The sequence below is a fragment of the Pseudonaja textilis genome, chromosome 6, assembly GCF_049901715.1.
Source record: "Pseudonaja textilis isolate UNSWEBS1 chromosome 6, rPseTex1.2, whole genome shotgun sequence".
Taxonomy (NCBI): domain Eukaryota; kingdom Metazoa; phylum Chordata; class Lepidosauria; order Squamata; family Elapidae; genus Pseudonaja; species Pseudonaja textilis.
In genome coordinates, this window is record NC_141995.1 from 56,392,224 (window position 1) to 56,405,194 (window position 12,971).

At 43.2% G+C, this 12,971-nt stretch overlaps 1 protein-coding gene across 2 annotated transcripts in view; it reads left to right on the top strand.

Annotated features, from left to right (window-relative positions):
- The window catches only part of CORIN (corin, serine peptidase), a 110,839-nt gene that overhangs the window by 28,067 nt on the left and 69,801 nt on the right, over nucleotides 1-12,971 (top strand). For both annotated transcript variants that reach the window (XM_087936626.1, XM_087936627.1), the window contains exon 4: nucleotides 3,746-3,956. In XM_087936626.1, coding sequence (XP_087792752.1) covers nucleotides 3,746-3,956 — 211 coding nt within the window. The remainder of the gene's footprint in view (nucleotides 1-3,745; nucleotides 3,957-12,971) is intronic.

The following is a 12,971-nucleotide window of genomic DNA, read 5'->3' on the forward strand; positions in this document are numbered from 1 at the left end:
GATCTCATTATATTTATAGAACCAGATTTTAGATGGTTACCTTTAGAAATTACAGCTGTTGAGTTTTATTACTGTAATGTTTCCCTGTGTCTATAAGGGCTATTTTCCAAGATTATGGCTAGAAAAGTACATTAGATATCTTCTCCCTTAATCAAGGAAGAGGTAATAACAAACTTGCAGATTTATGGTACATTCAGCAGTATATTATTCTGTATATATTCTGCAATGTATGCTGTAATACATTGAGGACTCATCGACTCATGATATCTTGATCTACTTGGCAGAGTTATAAAATATAGTAGCATTATTGTTTTTAACAAACTAACTGAAATGTTTATGCAAATAAAGATTTTTTTCAATCCAGGCTGTAGGGTGTGCTACAAATTATCATCCATAAGGCAGAGATAGTATTCAGCAGGTTCTGGCCAGTTCTGGAGAACTGGCAGCGGACATTTTGAGTAGTTCGGAGAACCGGCAAATACCACCTCTGACTGGCCCCGCCCCCATCTCTTCTCTGCCTCCCATTGAGTCCCAGCTCAATGGGTCTCAATGGCTGGGTCTTCTTTGGTTGCCCTGCACAGGAGAACGGAGCTGGAAAGCAGGTTAGTGGGGTGGGGAGGGAATGGGGATTTTGCAGTATCCTTCCCCCAGGAGTGGGGTGGGAATGGAGACTTTACAGCATCCTTCCCATGCCATACCCACCAAGCGATGCCCACAGAACCAGTAGTAAAAATGTTTGAATCACTGCCACAAGGGGACCAGGTGAGGAGGACCTGTCAGGTACCTGTTGCAGCAGAATAGCAGTTGGAAAGGACCTTGGAGGTCTTATAAATCCAACCTCCTGCTCATGTAGCAGACCCTATGCCATTCCAGACAAGGGGTTGTCCTGTCTCTTCTTAGAAACCTCCAGTGATGAAGCACTTACATCTTTGGGAGGCAAGCTGTGCCACTGATTAATTGTTCTCACTGACGAGAACGTTCTCCTTAATTCTAGGTTGGATCTTTCTTTTCCGCCCATCATTTCTTGTCTTGCTCTCAGATGCTTTGAAGAATAGGTTGACCCAGTCTTCTTTGTGGCAACCCCTCAAACATTGGAAGATTGCTATCATGTCACCCCTGCTCCTTCTCTTTGTTAGACTAGACATACTATTTATCGTATGCTTTAGCCTCCAGTCCCCTAATTATCTTAGTTGCTCTCCTCCGCACCCTTTTTAGAGTCTGGGCATCTTTTTTATATTATGGATCAAACTGGATGCAGTATTCCAAGTGTGTATAGTATAAAGCAATACTAACATCTCACATGATTTTTATACAACCGCTTCTGTTGTTGCAGCCTAGGACTGCATTGGTCTTTTCGACAGCTGCAGCACACTGCAGCTGCATACTTAAGTGGTTGTCCACTAGGACAACTAGATCCCTCTCATAGTTACTGCTGTTGGAAGAGGTATCACCTCCTATATAGAGTAGAGTAGAGTAGGGTAGAGTAGAATAAATAAGAGTATCAATGGAATGGGGTGGGATAGGATAGGAATAGAATAGGAATAGAATTCTTTATTGGCCATGTGTGATTGGACATACAAGGAATTTGTCTCCGGTTCATAAGCTCTTAGTGTACATACAAGCAACAAGTGATAAATCATGATCATAGTCATCATAAAAATACATTAATCATAAATCATAAGATGCAATGCTCAGTGACAGTCATTGGATACTAAATAAGCAACAATAAATCATAACAATAACAACATAAGCAACAATAATTCAACATAAATCATACTAGGATACCAAATAAAACAATATAAATAGTAAAATACAAGCAACAAAATTATAGTCATAAGATAAGAAATAGGTAACGGAAAAGTTGAGAGGGATAATAGTAATACAACCCTTGTGGGAATTATTTAGCAGAGTGACAACATGCAGGGAAAAACTGTCCTTGTATCTAATTGTTTTGGTGTGCAGTGCCCTATAACATTGTCTTGAGGGAAGAAATTGAAGCAGTTTGTTATATTTCTTGGCACTTGATTTTTCCGTATTTTCTCACCCCTGGAATTGTATTTTGTTGGATAGCACCAAGTATTCAAATCTGTCAACATTCTTCTGGAACTTGAGCCTATCTTTTAAAGTGTTGCCTATTCCCCCCAGCTTGGTGTCACTTGAAAATGTGATGAATTCCCCGTTTGTCCCCTCATCTAGTAATTCTCTGTGTGTGTCTTGAGTTCACAAGATGGCTTTACAGTTTTCCAAAAGCCATACAAGGGAAAAATCTCCTGAATTTAGATTCTCAAATTCGATAATCCAAACGCTTTATGTTCCTTGACCTTCTAGCCCTTCTGGATAAAGGACCCTAAGTAAATTGATTAGAAATGTATTATTAAGCGATGAGTGGAGGAAGGTTTATAGAACAATGTGCAGTCCCTGAATTTAAATTTTATGTATTACACATAAAATAAGCATCTAAATACCTCAGTAGACAACATGGTTGAGATAAATGTTATCCATTTGTTAATGCAAAACAATTTTAAAGCAGTCTATTAAAAAAAAAACTACATGCAAACTTGTGCATAAATGGTGGAATGTGAGGAAGAGGAGGAGGAAGAACAGATATAAAAATTACCATATTTTTTGCACTAGAAGACACTCCAAACCATAAGATGTGCTTAGCTTTGTGGGAGGAAAACAAGAAAATAAATCTGCCTCTGCCTCTCAACAATTTGCCTCCTTGCAGCAAACAGCAAACAGCCTAGTCAGCTGCAGCATAGCCTGTTTTAGCACGACAGCTGATTGGTGGTTGGATCAGGCTCCGGGAATACCACCAGTCAGCTTTTCCAGGCTGCAGGGATTGCTGCTGCCGATCGCCGTCGCCGATCACCGCCTCCATGGGCCCCATTTTTGGTCTCCGCACATCCTGTTTTTAGCCTCTGCACGTCTCGTTTTTCACCTCCACGTGCCCCATTTTCGGCCTCTCTGCGTTCTGTTTTCGGCCCGTTCTAGGCTGCCTGGAATGGGCCAAAAACGGGAGGCGTGGAAGCGGAAAATGGGGCGTGCAGAGGTTGAAAACGGGACATGCAAAGGGCGAACATGGAATGGGCAGCGGCGATGGGCGGTGGCGATCCCTGCAGCCTGGAACAGCTGATCAGCGGTATTCCGGGAGGCTGATCCAACCGCCAATCAGCTGCTCATGCTAAATCAGGCCCTGCTGAAGCTGACCAGGCTGTTTGCTGTTTGCTGCAAGGAGGCAAATTGCTGGGAGATAGAGGCCAAAGGGTGGGCGCTGGCGTATGGGCGGGGCTTCGGCAACATTCACTCCATAAGACGCACAGACATTTCCACACACTTTTTTTGGGTGGGGGGGGGTTGGAAGTGCGCCTTATGGCGCGAAAAATACGGTAGTAGTTAAAAAACTCTTGCAAGTATGAAATGTTTCTAGTTAAACTAAAACCTCAATCTTTTATAACTTACTAAAGGACAATTAAATTTAACAGGACTTTATTTTCTGAGTGGAAATGGGTAGAACTGTACAAGAGTTCGTTGTTGTTATTGTTGAGTTTTGAACTAGAGTTTCCAGTGCAAGGGGAAAGGTGCGTAATCCCCTTTCTAAGCAGAAGGATAGTATCAGTATTTATTTAATAAAATTAACATACTTAAGATGAATGCTTCATCTATTTTGAATGAGCTAGTGACTTTTTGCTTTTAGTAGACCCTTGCTCTTAGTATTTATCACAAATACATTTTTATTTTGCAGGTTTGTGCATAAACATCAACTACAGTCAATGTGAAATGTTGCCGTATAACCAGACTACTCTAAGATCAGTTCTTTCCATTGTGAGAAGCATTGAAATGGAAAAATTCCTCAAGTTCTTTGGTTATCTCAACCGCCTTGGCTGCTATCAACACATTATGCTGTTTGGATGTAGTCTTGCTCTTCCTCAGTGCATCAGCGATGGTGTCAACAGGTATTTGGGAAACAAAGCTAGTTAGTGATTAAAGATGAATTATGGCAGTGCAGTAAGTGTTAACTTTTACAATCTCTGGGAGGAAACTCACAGCTAAGACTGTTTATACCAGAAGATTATCTCAAAAAACAAAAAACAAAAAAACACCCCAGCTGCAAGGAGTATATATAGTACAGAAATCAGCAAAGTTCAGCTTTCCTTATTGGCCGGACAAAATTAATTCTTTTATAAATACATTAGCCTGGTTTTTAAAAAAATGAATTTCATTATTCAAAGACGTGTGGAGTGGAGTGTGCTCTTCGGATTATCAGAATTTAAGTTAGAAAATGGAGATTAAGCAAATGTGACTTGAACATTTTTCTTCTAAATCTCTCGTTACAAAAGTTGAGGTATTTTATACCTTTTTTTAAAAAAAAAACTAGTTGATAAATATTTTACGTCTGATTTGATATTGGTTATCTGCTAATTGACTACAATATTCAGAATGAGAGTAGCTAATAGTGATGGATAGAATTGAATGTTAGAGAAAGTATATCACAGACAACTTACACCCATTCTTTCATCTCATAACTTTGATATTTTGGGTTTATGCTTTCCAACACAATGGAACAAGGATTTTACTAAGCCTTCCATATATTAAGATTTACATTTAATATTGTTTTAGCACAGGGATGTCAAACGTGATTTCACTGAGGGCCGCATCAGGGTTGTGTTTGACCTTGGGGAGGCTGGGATGTGTGGCTAGGGGCAGGGGGGCGTGGCTAGCTCAATGTCACTTGTGTCAGGAATGCCTATGGTGGCCCGGGAGGGTCTGGGGGATCCTTCTGAAGCCCTTTGCCAGCAAAAACGGAGCTCGGGAGGACCACATGTGGCTCTTCCGATCTCCGTTTTTGCTGGCAGGTCCTTTGCTGTTTCCAGGCCGGTCCCGTGGGCCAGATCTAAGCACTCCATGGGCTAGAACTGGCCCTCAGACCTGGAGTGTCACACTCCTGTTTTAGCATTTACAAAATTAGGCTAGAAGCATTTCAAACGGAGATCAAGCAACGAAGCAGAACTATGGTCAGCATTGACAGTAGGAAATTTCCTTGGCAAGATGTTCTACAGATGTTTTGGGACCATTCCAAAATTCCTAACAATTCACATTCAAAGGAAGCTTATTATCATTTTTATAATACATATGGAGCATATTATACTGGGAAAGATTGATAGGTAGCACATGAAAAATCTTAACATCTGCTAAACTGATAAAAAAATCAGATTTTTCTTAAAAGATATATTGACCACACTCCAAAGAATTATGCTTATCAACCATCTTAATCACTACCAGCAAGCATGTAACAAGTCTGTACATGCTCAGAATTAATCAAAGGATTACTCTTTTATTTCAGTAATGAAATATAACATAATAAAAATGTATTTGTTCTGTATTAACATACTCCAAATACTGACTTTTGATTGGTCCACACAAACGGCATTGTGATTGGTCCACTGAACGGCCATGATTGGTCCTCTGAGAATCAACCGCGATTGGCCGAGCCGATCGCGGGAGATTCAAAGACCTGTCATTGGCTGGCGAGTCGCGAGCAATCCCTATTTAAAGGGCTGCCGCGGCTCCAAGATCTTGTACAGCTCTTAACATAAAATAAAGAGCTTGAAGTACACTGGTCTCGCGTCACTTTTGTACCCGATCTAACACTGGCGATGAAGGTGGGATCGTGAGACAAGGAGACCAACAGAGCACGTGGCAAACCAACACTGAACTTCCGACGAGATGGCCAGCAGCAACTCGCCACCCGCACCCTTCGATCAAGCAGCCAAGGACTGGGAATCATACATTGATCGATTCCTCATGTTCCTCGAGAGCAGCAACTTGAAAGATGCCAACGACCAGAAAAAGAGGGCCGTGTTCCTGATACACTGCGGGCCCGCAGTGTTCCAAATGGCCAAAGCACTCGCCAAACCCTGAGATGTGAAGGAGATGGACTGGACTGACCTAGATCAGCTGCTACGGAACCACTACACCCCCACCGAACCCAACCTCATCCGCCGGCATGAATTCTACTGGAGAGATCAGAAGGAGGGCGAAAGCATCAGCGACTTCGTGGCCACCCTCAGAGACCTCGGGGGATGTTGCGGGTTCACCAACATGGACAAGGCTCTGCGCGACTGCGTGGTCCTCGGACTATGGGACCCCATCCTCCAGAGCCGACTGATGGCGTGAAAAGACATCTCCGTAACCGAGGCCATCGCCGAAGCAACCGCAGCTGAGGCAGCAAAACACTCAGTGGCAAAGATTCAGTAGATGAACGCAACCAACCACCCAACAACCACAGAGGCGATGCCAACCCCAGAAAAGTGACCAGAGGACAACCACAGAGACACAATGACACACCACGGGGATATCGACTCCCTCTCCAAAACCGAGGACGAAGAGGAGGAGATCCACAGACTGCAGGCCGACGGGAACGGAAAGGTCGTAAGTTGGGGTTCCAGTGTGCCGGGTGCGGAGATGACCATCCCCGTTCGGAGTGCCAGTTCCTAGACGCTATTTGCCGGCACTGCGACAAACGAGGACACATCGCCAAAGTATGCTGGAACAAAAGGAATCACAGCCCCCGGCGACGAGACGGTAACCCCCCAGAACCAGAGACCGCGATACAGAGAGCCGGTGGAGCTGAGATGGAAGAAACAAGCGGTTCAACAAGACCCGGCGCAAAGAGGAGACTCACCAGATGGTCATCATCGGGCACTCAAACACAATCGATGCCCGGATGACCGTGGAGGTGAGCATCGAGGGCCAACCATGCGGGATGGAGGTAGATTCCAGATCCTACCTCTCCATGGTGTCCTGGCGTACCATCAAGCGTCTGGTGCCCACCATCCACAGACGTGAATTGGAGAGCCAGAAGCTGACCCTGAAAGATTATCAGGGAAACCGCATTCCCGTGGCCGGGATCGGACATTTTAAAGGGGCATACAGTGGTGCTTCCATTCACCATTGTGGAAAAAGACCACCCGAGCCTGCTGGGACTGGAGTGGTTCACGCCATTGGGGATCGAGGTGACTGGCATCAACCACGTCGCCGACGCAGACTGGGAGGAGACGCTCGTGAGGGATTTCCAGGATTTATCGCTTGTCTCATACCTCAGTTAAAAACTATTTTAATTCAACTCCATGCAGTGTTGCCTGCTTTCCAATTCAAGCCTTGTAATCTGAGCCAGTAGCATTTTCAGAGCCAATCTTTTGGAAAGCAACACTTCTGTTTATGGGTGAACTTTATTTTTGGTTGGCAATGGGACTTAGAATTATATTACTGTATCTTTAGGGAGATTCTAGAAAATATAACCTTGGGGAAATTGAGTAAGACGGCGGCATATTTCTCTTTAATCTTTCAAAAATAATATTTTAAGCTAGGAAACTATTCATCTGAGCGTTGTACATATCGGTTCTCATGGCTGTTCTTTTATCAATCATGTTTCCTGTGTCAGGAAATATATGGCATTTAACTGAAAAACACTTATGAGAATATTTTCAAGAAGCCTTTTGATACTGTCATTCAGTTTATGATAACCGTGAAGAACGAAATAGAAAGCAAATAATTTTACTTTACTTTATTGTCATTGCACCTCATACAACGAAATTAAATGCCACCTTCAGTGTACATTATACATAAGAAAACTATAAAAATAAAACACAAGCAAACATCTACATTTTTATGTAATTGAATTGAAAACCCCTGATATTGCATTAATTTTGCACTATACAATAGAATTCAATAGAGTTACTGCCCTGGAATAGAAGCTGTCCTTTAGCCTATTTGTCCTTGTTTTTATTGTCCCGTACTGTCTGCCAAATGGTAATAGTTAAAAAAAAAATGGGGTGCCCAGGATGAGATGGATCTTTGAGAATGTTTTGAACTTTCTTAAGGCAGCGGGAGCTATAAAGCTCTTCCAAAGAGGGGAGAGGGCAACCCATGATCTTCTGGGCAATGACATTAACCCTCTGGAGTGCTTTCCTATCTGCCCCTGTGCAATTGGCAAACCATACAGAGGTGCAGTAAGTTAAGATACTCTCTATGGTGCAGCGGTAGAAGGTCATCAGCAGTTTTTCATTCAATTGTTGTTTCCTAAGAAGTCTCAGGCAGTATAATCTCTGCAGGGCCCTTTTGACCAAGGCTGCAATGTGGGCACCCCAGGTCAGGTTCTCTTTTAGGGTAACACCCAGAAACTTAAAACTGGCCACTTGCTCCACTCGGTCTCCATTGATAAGCAAGGGCTGGATGTCTGATCTGTTCCTTCTATAATCCATTATAAGCTCTTTGGTCTTATTGGTGTTGAGGACCAAGTTATTGTCTCCACACCACGAAAGCAACCGGTCCACTTCATCTCGGTAAGGAGACTCATCCCCCCCCCCCGGAGATAAGTCCCACCACTGTTGTATCATCTGCATATTTAATAATAGGATTACTAGCGTGAATGGAAATGCAGTCATGTACATAAAGAGTATAGAGTAAGGGACTCAACACACAACCCTGTGGTGTACCAGTGTTAAGAATAAGGTCTGAAGAGGTATGGTTATCTAATCTGACTCTCTCTGAGCAGCCAGACAGGAAATCCATAATCCAAAGGCAGATTGAATAAGAAAGCCCAAGGTCCAGAAGTTTAGACACTAATCTATGTGGAAGAGTTGTGTTAAATTCAGAGCTAAAATATACAAAAAGCATCCTCACATAGCCCCCCCCCCCGGTGTTCCAGATGTGTCAGAGCAGTTTGAAGAGTGATGGCTATAGCATCCTCTGTGGATGTATTTGTTCTGTATGCAAACTGGTGTTTATCAAATGTATGCGGAAGACCAGAATGGACTGGGATAAAGACCAATTGAAGATCCTGGTAAAGAGTCCAGCCAACTGATCAGCACAGTCTTTAAGCACTCGGCCAGAGATACCGTCAGGTCTGGCAGCCTTTCTAGGGTCCACAGCCACGGCGAGTGCCCTTCGCACTCAAACCCAAAATTGATGAGCAACTAGACAAGCTCATCGCACAAGGGGTCCTAGATCCAATAGACCACGCCCGGTGGGAAACCCCAGTAGTCACCCCGATCAAGCCGGATGGGTCTGTGAGGATCTGTGGTGATTACAAGGCCACCCTCAACCATGCGTTGCAGCCGAGTGCCTATCCCGTCCCGGTGGTACAGCACCTCCTACACTCGGGGGGGGGGGAGTCTTCGCGAAACTCGATCTGGCACAGGCATACCAGCAGCTGCCAGTCGACGCTGAGACTGCCGAGGCACAAACCATCGTGACCCACCGGGGGGCTTTCCTATGCAAGAGACTCCAATTCGGAGTCAGCGTGGCACCAGTGGTATTCCAGAGTCTGATGGAAAGACTATTACAAGGAATAAAAGGGGTGGTGCCCTATTTCGACGATGTGTTAGTATCCGCTAAAAATAAAAAACAATTGGAAAGCCGGCTAAGGGAGGTCCTACAGAAATTTAAAGAAACCGGGCTAAAGGTTAAAAAAGAAAAATGTCAGCTTTGCACAGAGAAAGTAGAATTCCTGGGGTACCTACTGGACAAAAACGGAATACACCCCACAGAAAAAAAGGTCAGGGCCATCAAAGAAGCCCCTAGACCTCGGAATAAAACGGAGCTACAGGCTTTTCTTGGACTTATTAATTTTTACAATGTTTTCCTGCCCCAGAAGGCGACCACGGCGGAACCCCTACATAGGCTGCTGGACAAAACAGCCACCTGGTCCTGGGGTAAGCGAGAGGAAAACGCCTTCCAGAAAATATATAATAGCAAATATAATAGCAATCCCTATTTAAAGGGCTGCCGCGGCTCCAAGATCTTGTACAGATCTTAACACATAAAATAAAGAGCTTGAAGTACACTGGTCTCGCGTCTCTTTTGTACCCGATCTAACAGTATTTTTTTAAGATAAAGGAGACACCCACTACTTGTTACTGTATATATTGACCACACTCCAAAGAATTATGCTTATCAACCTCACTACCAGCAAGCATGTAACAAGTCTGTACATGCTCAGAATTAATCAAAGGATTACTCTTTTATTTCAGTAATGAAATATAACATAATAAAAATGTATTTTTTTAAGATAAAGGAGACACCCACTGCTTGTTACCACTTGTTACTGTGGAATATCAGAACCATGATTTTAAAGTTATCAAAAAAATGATGTTGAAGTGACAAGTGAGGATCACATCAAGAATAAAGTTATTAAAAGCTTCTTAAAGTGCCTGGGAATTAGGATATGTGTCAGATAAAGAGTAGAAGTTGAGCGATAAGGGCTGCTGTCAAGAAAGCATTGTATGTGAAATGGGGAACTGGTACTCACAGATACAGGAGTCTGCGGAAAAAATATTGCTTCTAACTATAATTGTTAAGAATTAATTAACATACACATGTTGAAAAAAAAATCAAAACATACATTAGTATGAGCAATTTAATTCTTTAAAAGTTTCTTATGTTATTACTGATTAGTTTCTTGTGGCAATGGATGGAAACTGATCAAGGAGAGAACCAAGAAGAATTAAGAAGAAAAATTTCCTTTGTCAAGCTTGATGGAGTTTATGAAGCAACAGTTGGAAGAGATTTTTCCAGTGCCATCTTACCTACAGTCCTAATATTCTCTTGAGATTTTCAGTCTATGTGTTACTATTGGATATCCTAGAAGATACCAAGAAAATGAGGAGTTCTGGTCTACTACTCCTTGGACAGTGCAACTAATCTGGTTGATTTCATACTGGGCACTGTACTAACAGAATTCTTTTTCTGTCCTGTGTATCTACTCAACTGAGTATCTGATTTCTAGCTGATCTAGAAAACTCTTGGGTTAACTCTAAATTAGCGAAACATTTGAGAAAGCAGGAGGGGTCAACCTATTCTCCAGAGCAGGAGTTGCCAGCCTTTTGGACCTCAGGGACCACTAAACTCATAATTTTAAATCCCGCGGACCAGAGACCCTGGGACCCCCCCCAAAAAAAGTCTGCAGGAAAATTCCCCATCCCGTTTTCCTACCGATCGATCATTCTTTATTTGGGATCGCAGGATACTGTTTCCAGCTCCATTCTTAGGGGGAGAGAGAGACTTTTGGTTTCATGCAAAGAAAGCAGCAGAAGTCTTTCTTTCTCTCCCCCAAACTCTGCCAGAAATGAGTCTTTGCCGGCGCAGCCTCTTGGAGCAAGATGCCTTGCAGGGTTCCAAAGACTCATTTCTGGAGGAGTTTCGGGGAGAGAAAGACAGACTTTTGCTGCTTTCCTTGAGTGCAGCCAAAAGCAGAAGAAGAAACAAGCGGAAAGAAGCAGCCCGGTGGCCAGGTGAGGCATGTGGGGCAAGCTCCCCCACTCCGCCCTTCCCCTCTTCCCCTCACTACCTTGTTCGCGATGCAAGCCTTGTATTCCCACGGGCCATGTGGGCGGTGCTGCCTTGTGTTTCTGCGCAGCCTGGATTAATTGTTTTTTTTGGGGGGGAGGTGATTTGGGGATGACATTTCTCTGTGGACCACTAACATTTTCTCATGGACTACCAGTGGTCCTCACCCACTGGTTGGTGACCACTGCTTCAGAGCACTGGTAGGCAGAACAAGAAGCAATAGATGGAAACTGATCAAGGAGAGAACCAAGAAGAATTAAGAAGAAATTTCTTGGCAGGTAGAATAATTAATCAGTGGAAGTTTGCCTCCAGAAGATGTGGGCGCTTCAACACTGGAGAATTTTAAGAAGAGATTGGATAACCATTTGTCTGAAATGTTACAGGGTTTCCTGCTTCAGCAAGTGGTTGGACTGGAAGATCTTCCAAGTCCCACTCTGTTATTCTATTATTTATGGATGTAGGTTTAACTGGGAAGTAAAAACTCAGAGCTAGAGAAGATGCTTGCAAACTTATTTCCACACAAAAGCACTTTGTATGGCTATAATCTACTCTAGAGCTGACTAAAGGTCCCTTCCTCACCTTTTTATTCCCATATTCAGGTATGCACATTTAAATCCTTATCGGGGGGAAAAGTCATGGCAGACCCTTGCAATTCTTACTTCCTGGTCTGTAAAACCTTAACTAGGATAAGGTAGAAAATACGTATTTCTCCATTCCTTGACCAGATTTCTTGTAGGCGACTGCCATTTTCGCATTCAGTGGACTACTACAGCCCTCAACGTATAACCACAATTGAACCTCAAATTTCTCTTGCTAAGTGAGCCATTTGTGAATTATGCCCCATTTTGCAACCTATTTAGTTTAAATGAATCACTGCAGTTGTTACATTAGAGACTTGGTTGCTAAGGGAATTTGGCCTCTCCATTGACTGTGCTTGTCAGATGGTGATCACATAACCCCGGGACACTGCAACCGTCATAAATATGAGTCAGTTGCCAAGGGCCTGAGTTTCGATCACACGATCATGGGGATGCTGCAGCGGTTCTAAGTGTGAAAAACAATCAAAAGTGTTTGGCTCCATAACTTCAAACAATGACTAAATGAACTAGCTAAAACTAAAATTAGCTAAAAGGACTAGCTGTAATTAGCTTCAATTTTGTAGCAATTATGAAGCAATACCCCTGGGTTGCCTGAATTGGGAGAACTGTTCTGATCAAGGCTTCCTGAGGCTGTAATTAAGCACACGCTTAGTTAAAACAACTCTTGTTTTATTTCAATGCTGGGAATTATGTTCATTCCCAGCCTGTATTGAGTCCCAAACAGTCTCTCGAGATAAGCACCCACCTTTCTCTCCTTTGAATTGCTGCCAACAACAAAAATGCTGAATGACCTATAAAAAAACAACTGAAGTACAAAGTCCACACAGAGCTTCAAGGATTAATCCGAACAGAACGAACGATTTTGCTTCCTGTAAAGGTTTCATCACCTTTGCCTGTCCTTTATACCTTAGGGGAGGGGCAATCACCTCCAAGCCTTACTCCCAAGTCACCCCTTTTGCCTCAGCTGCTCTTGCCTTCTCGCAGCTCTGCGCACATGCGCACTGGGAACAGGCTCCCCTGGTT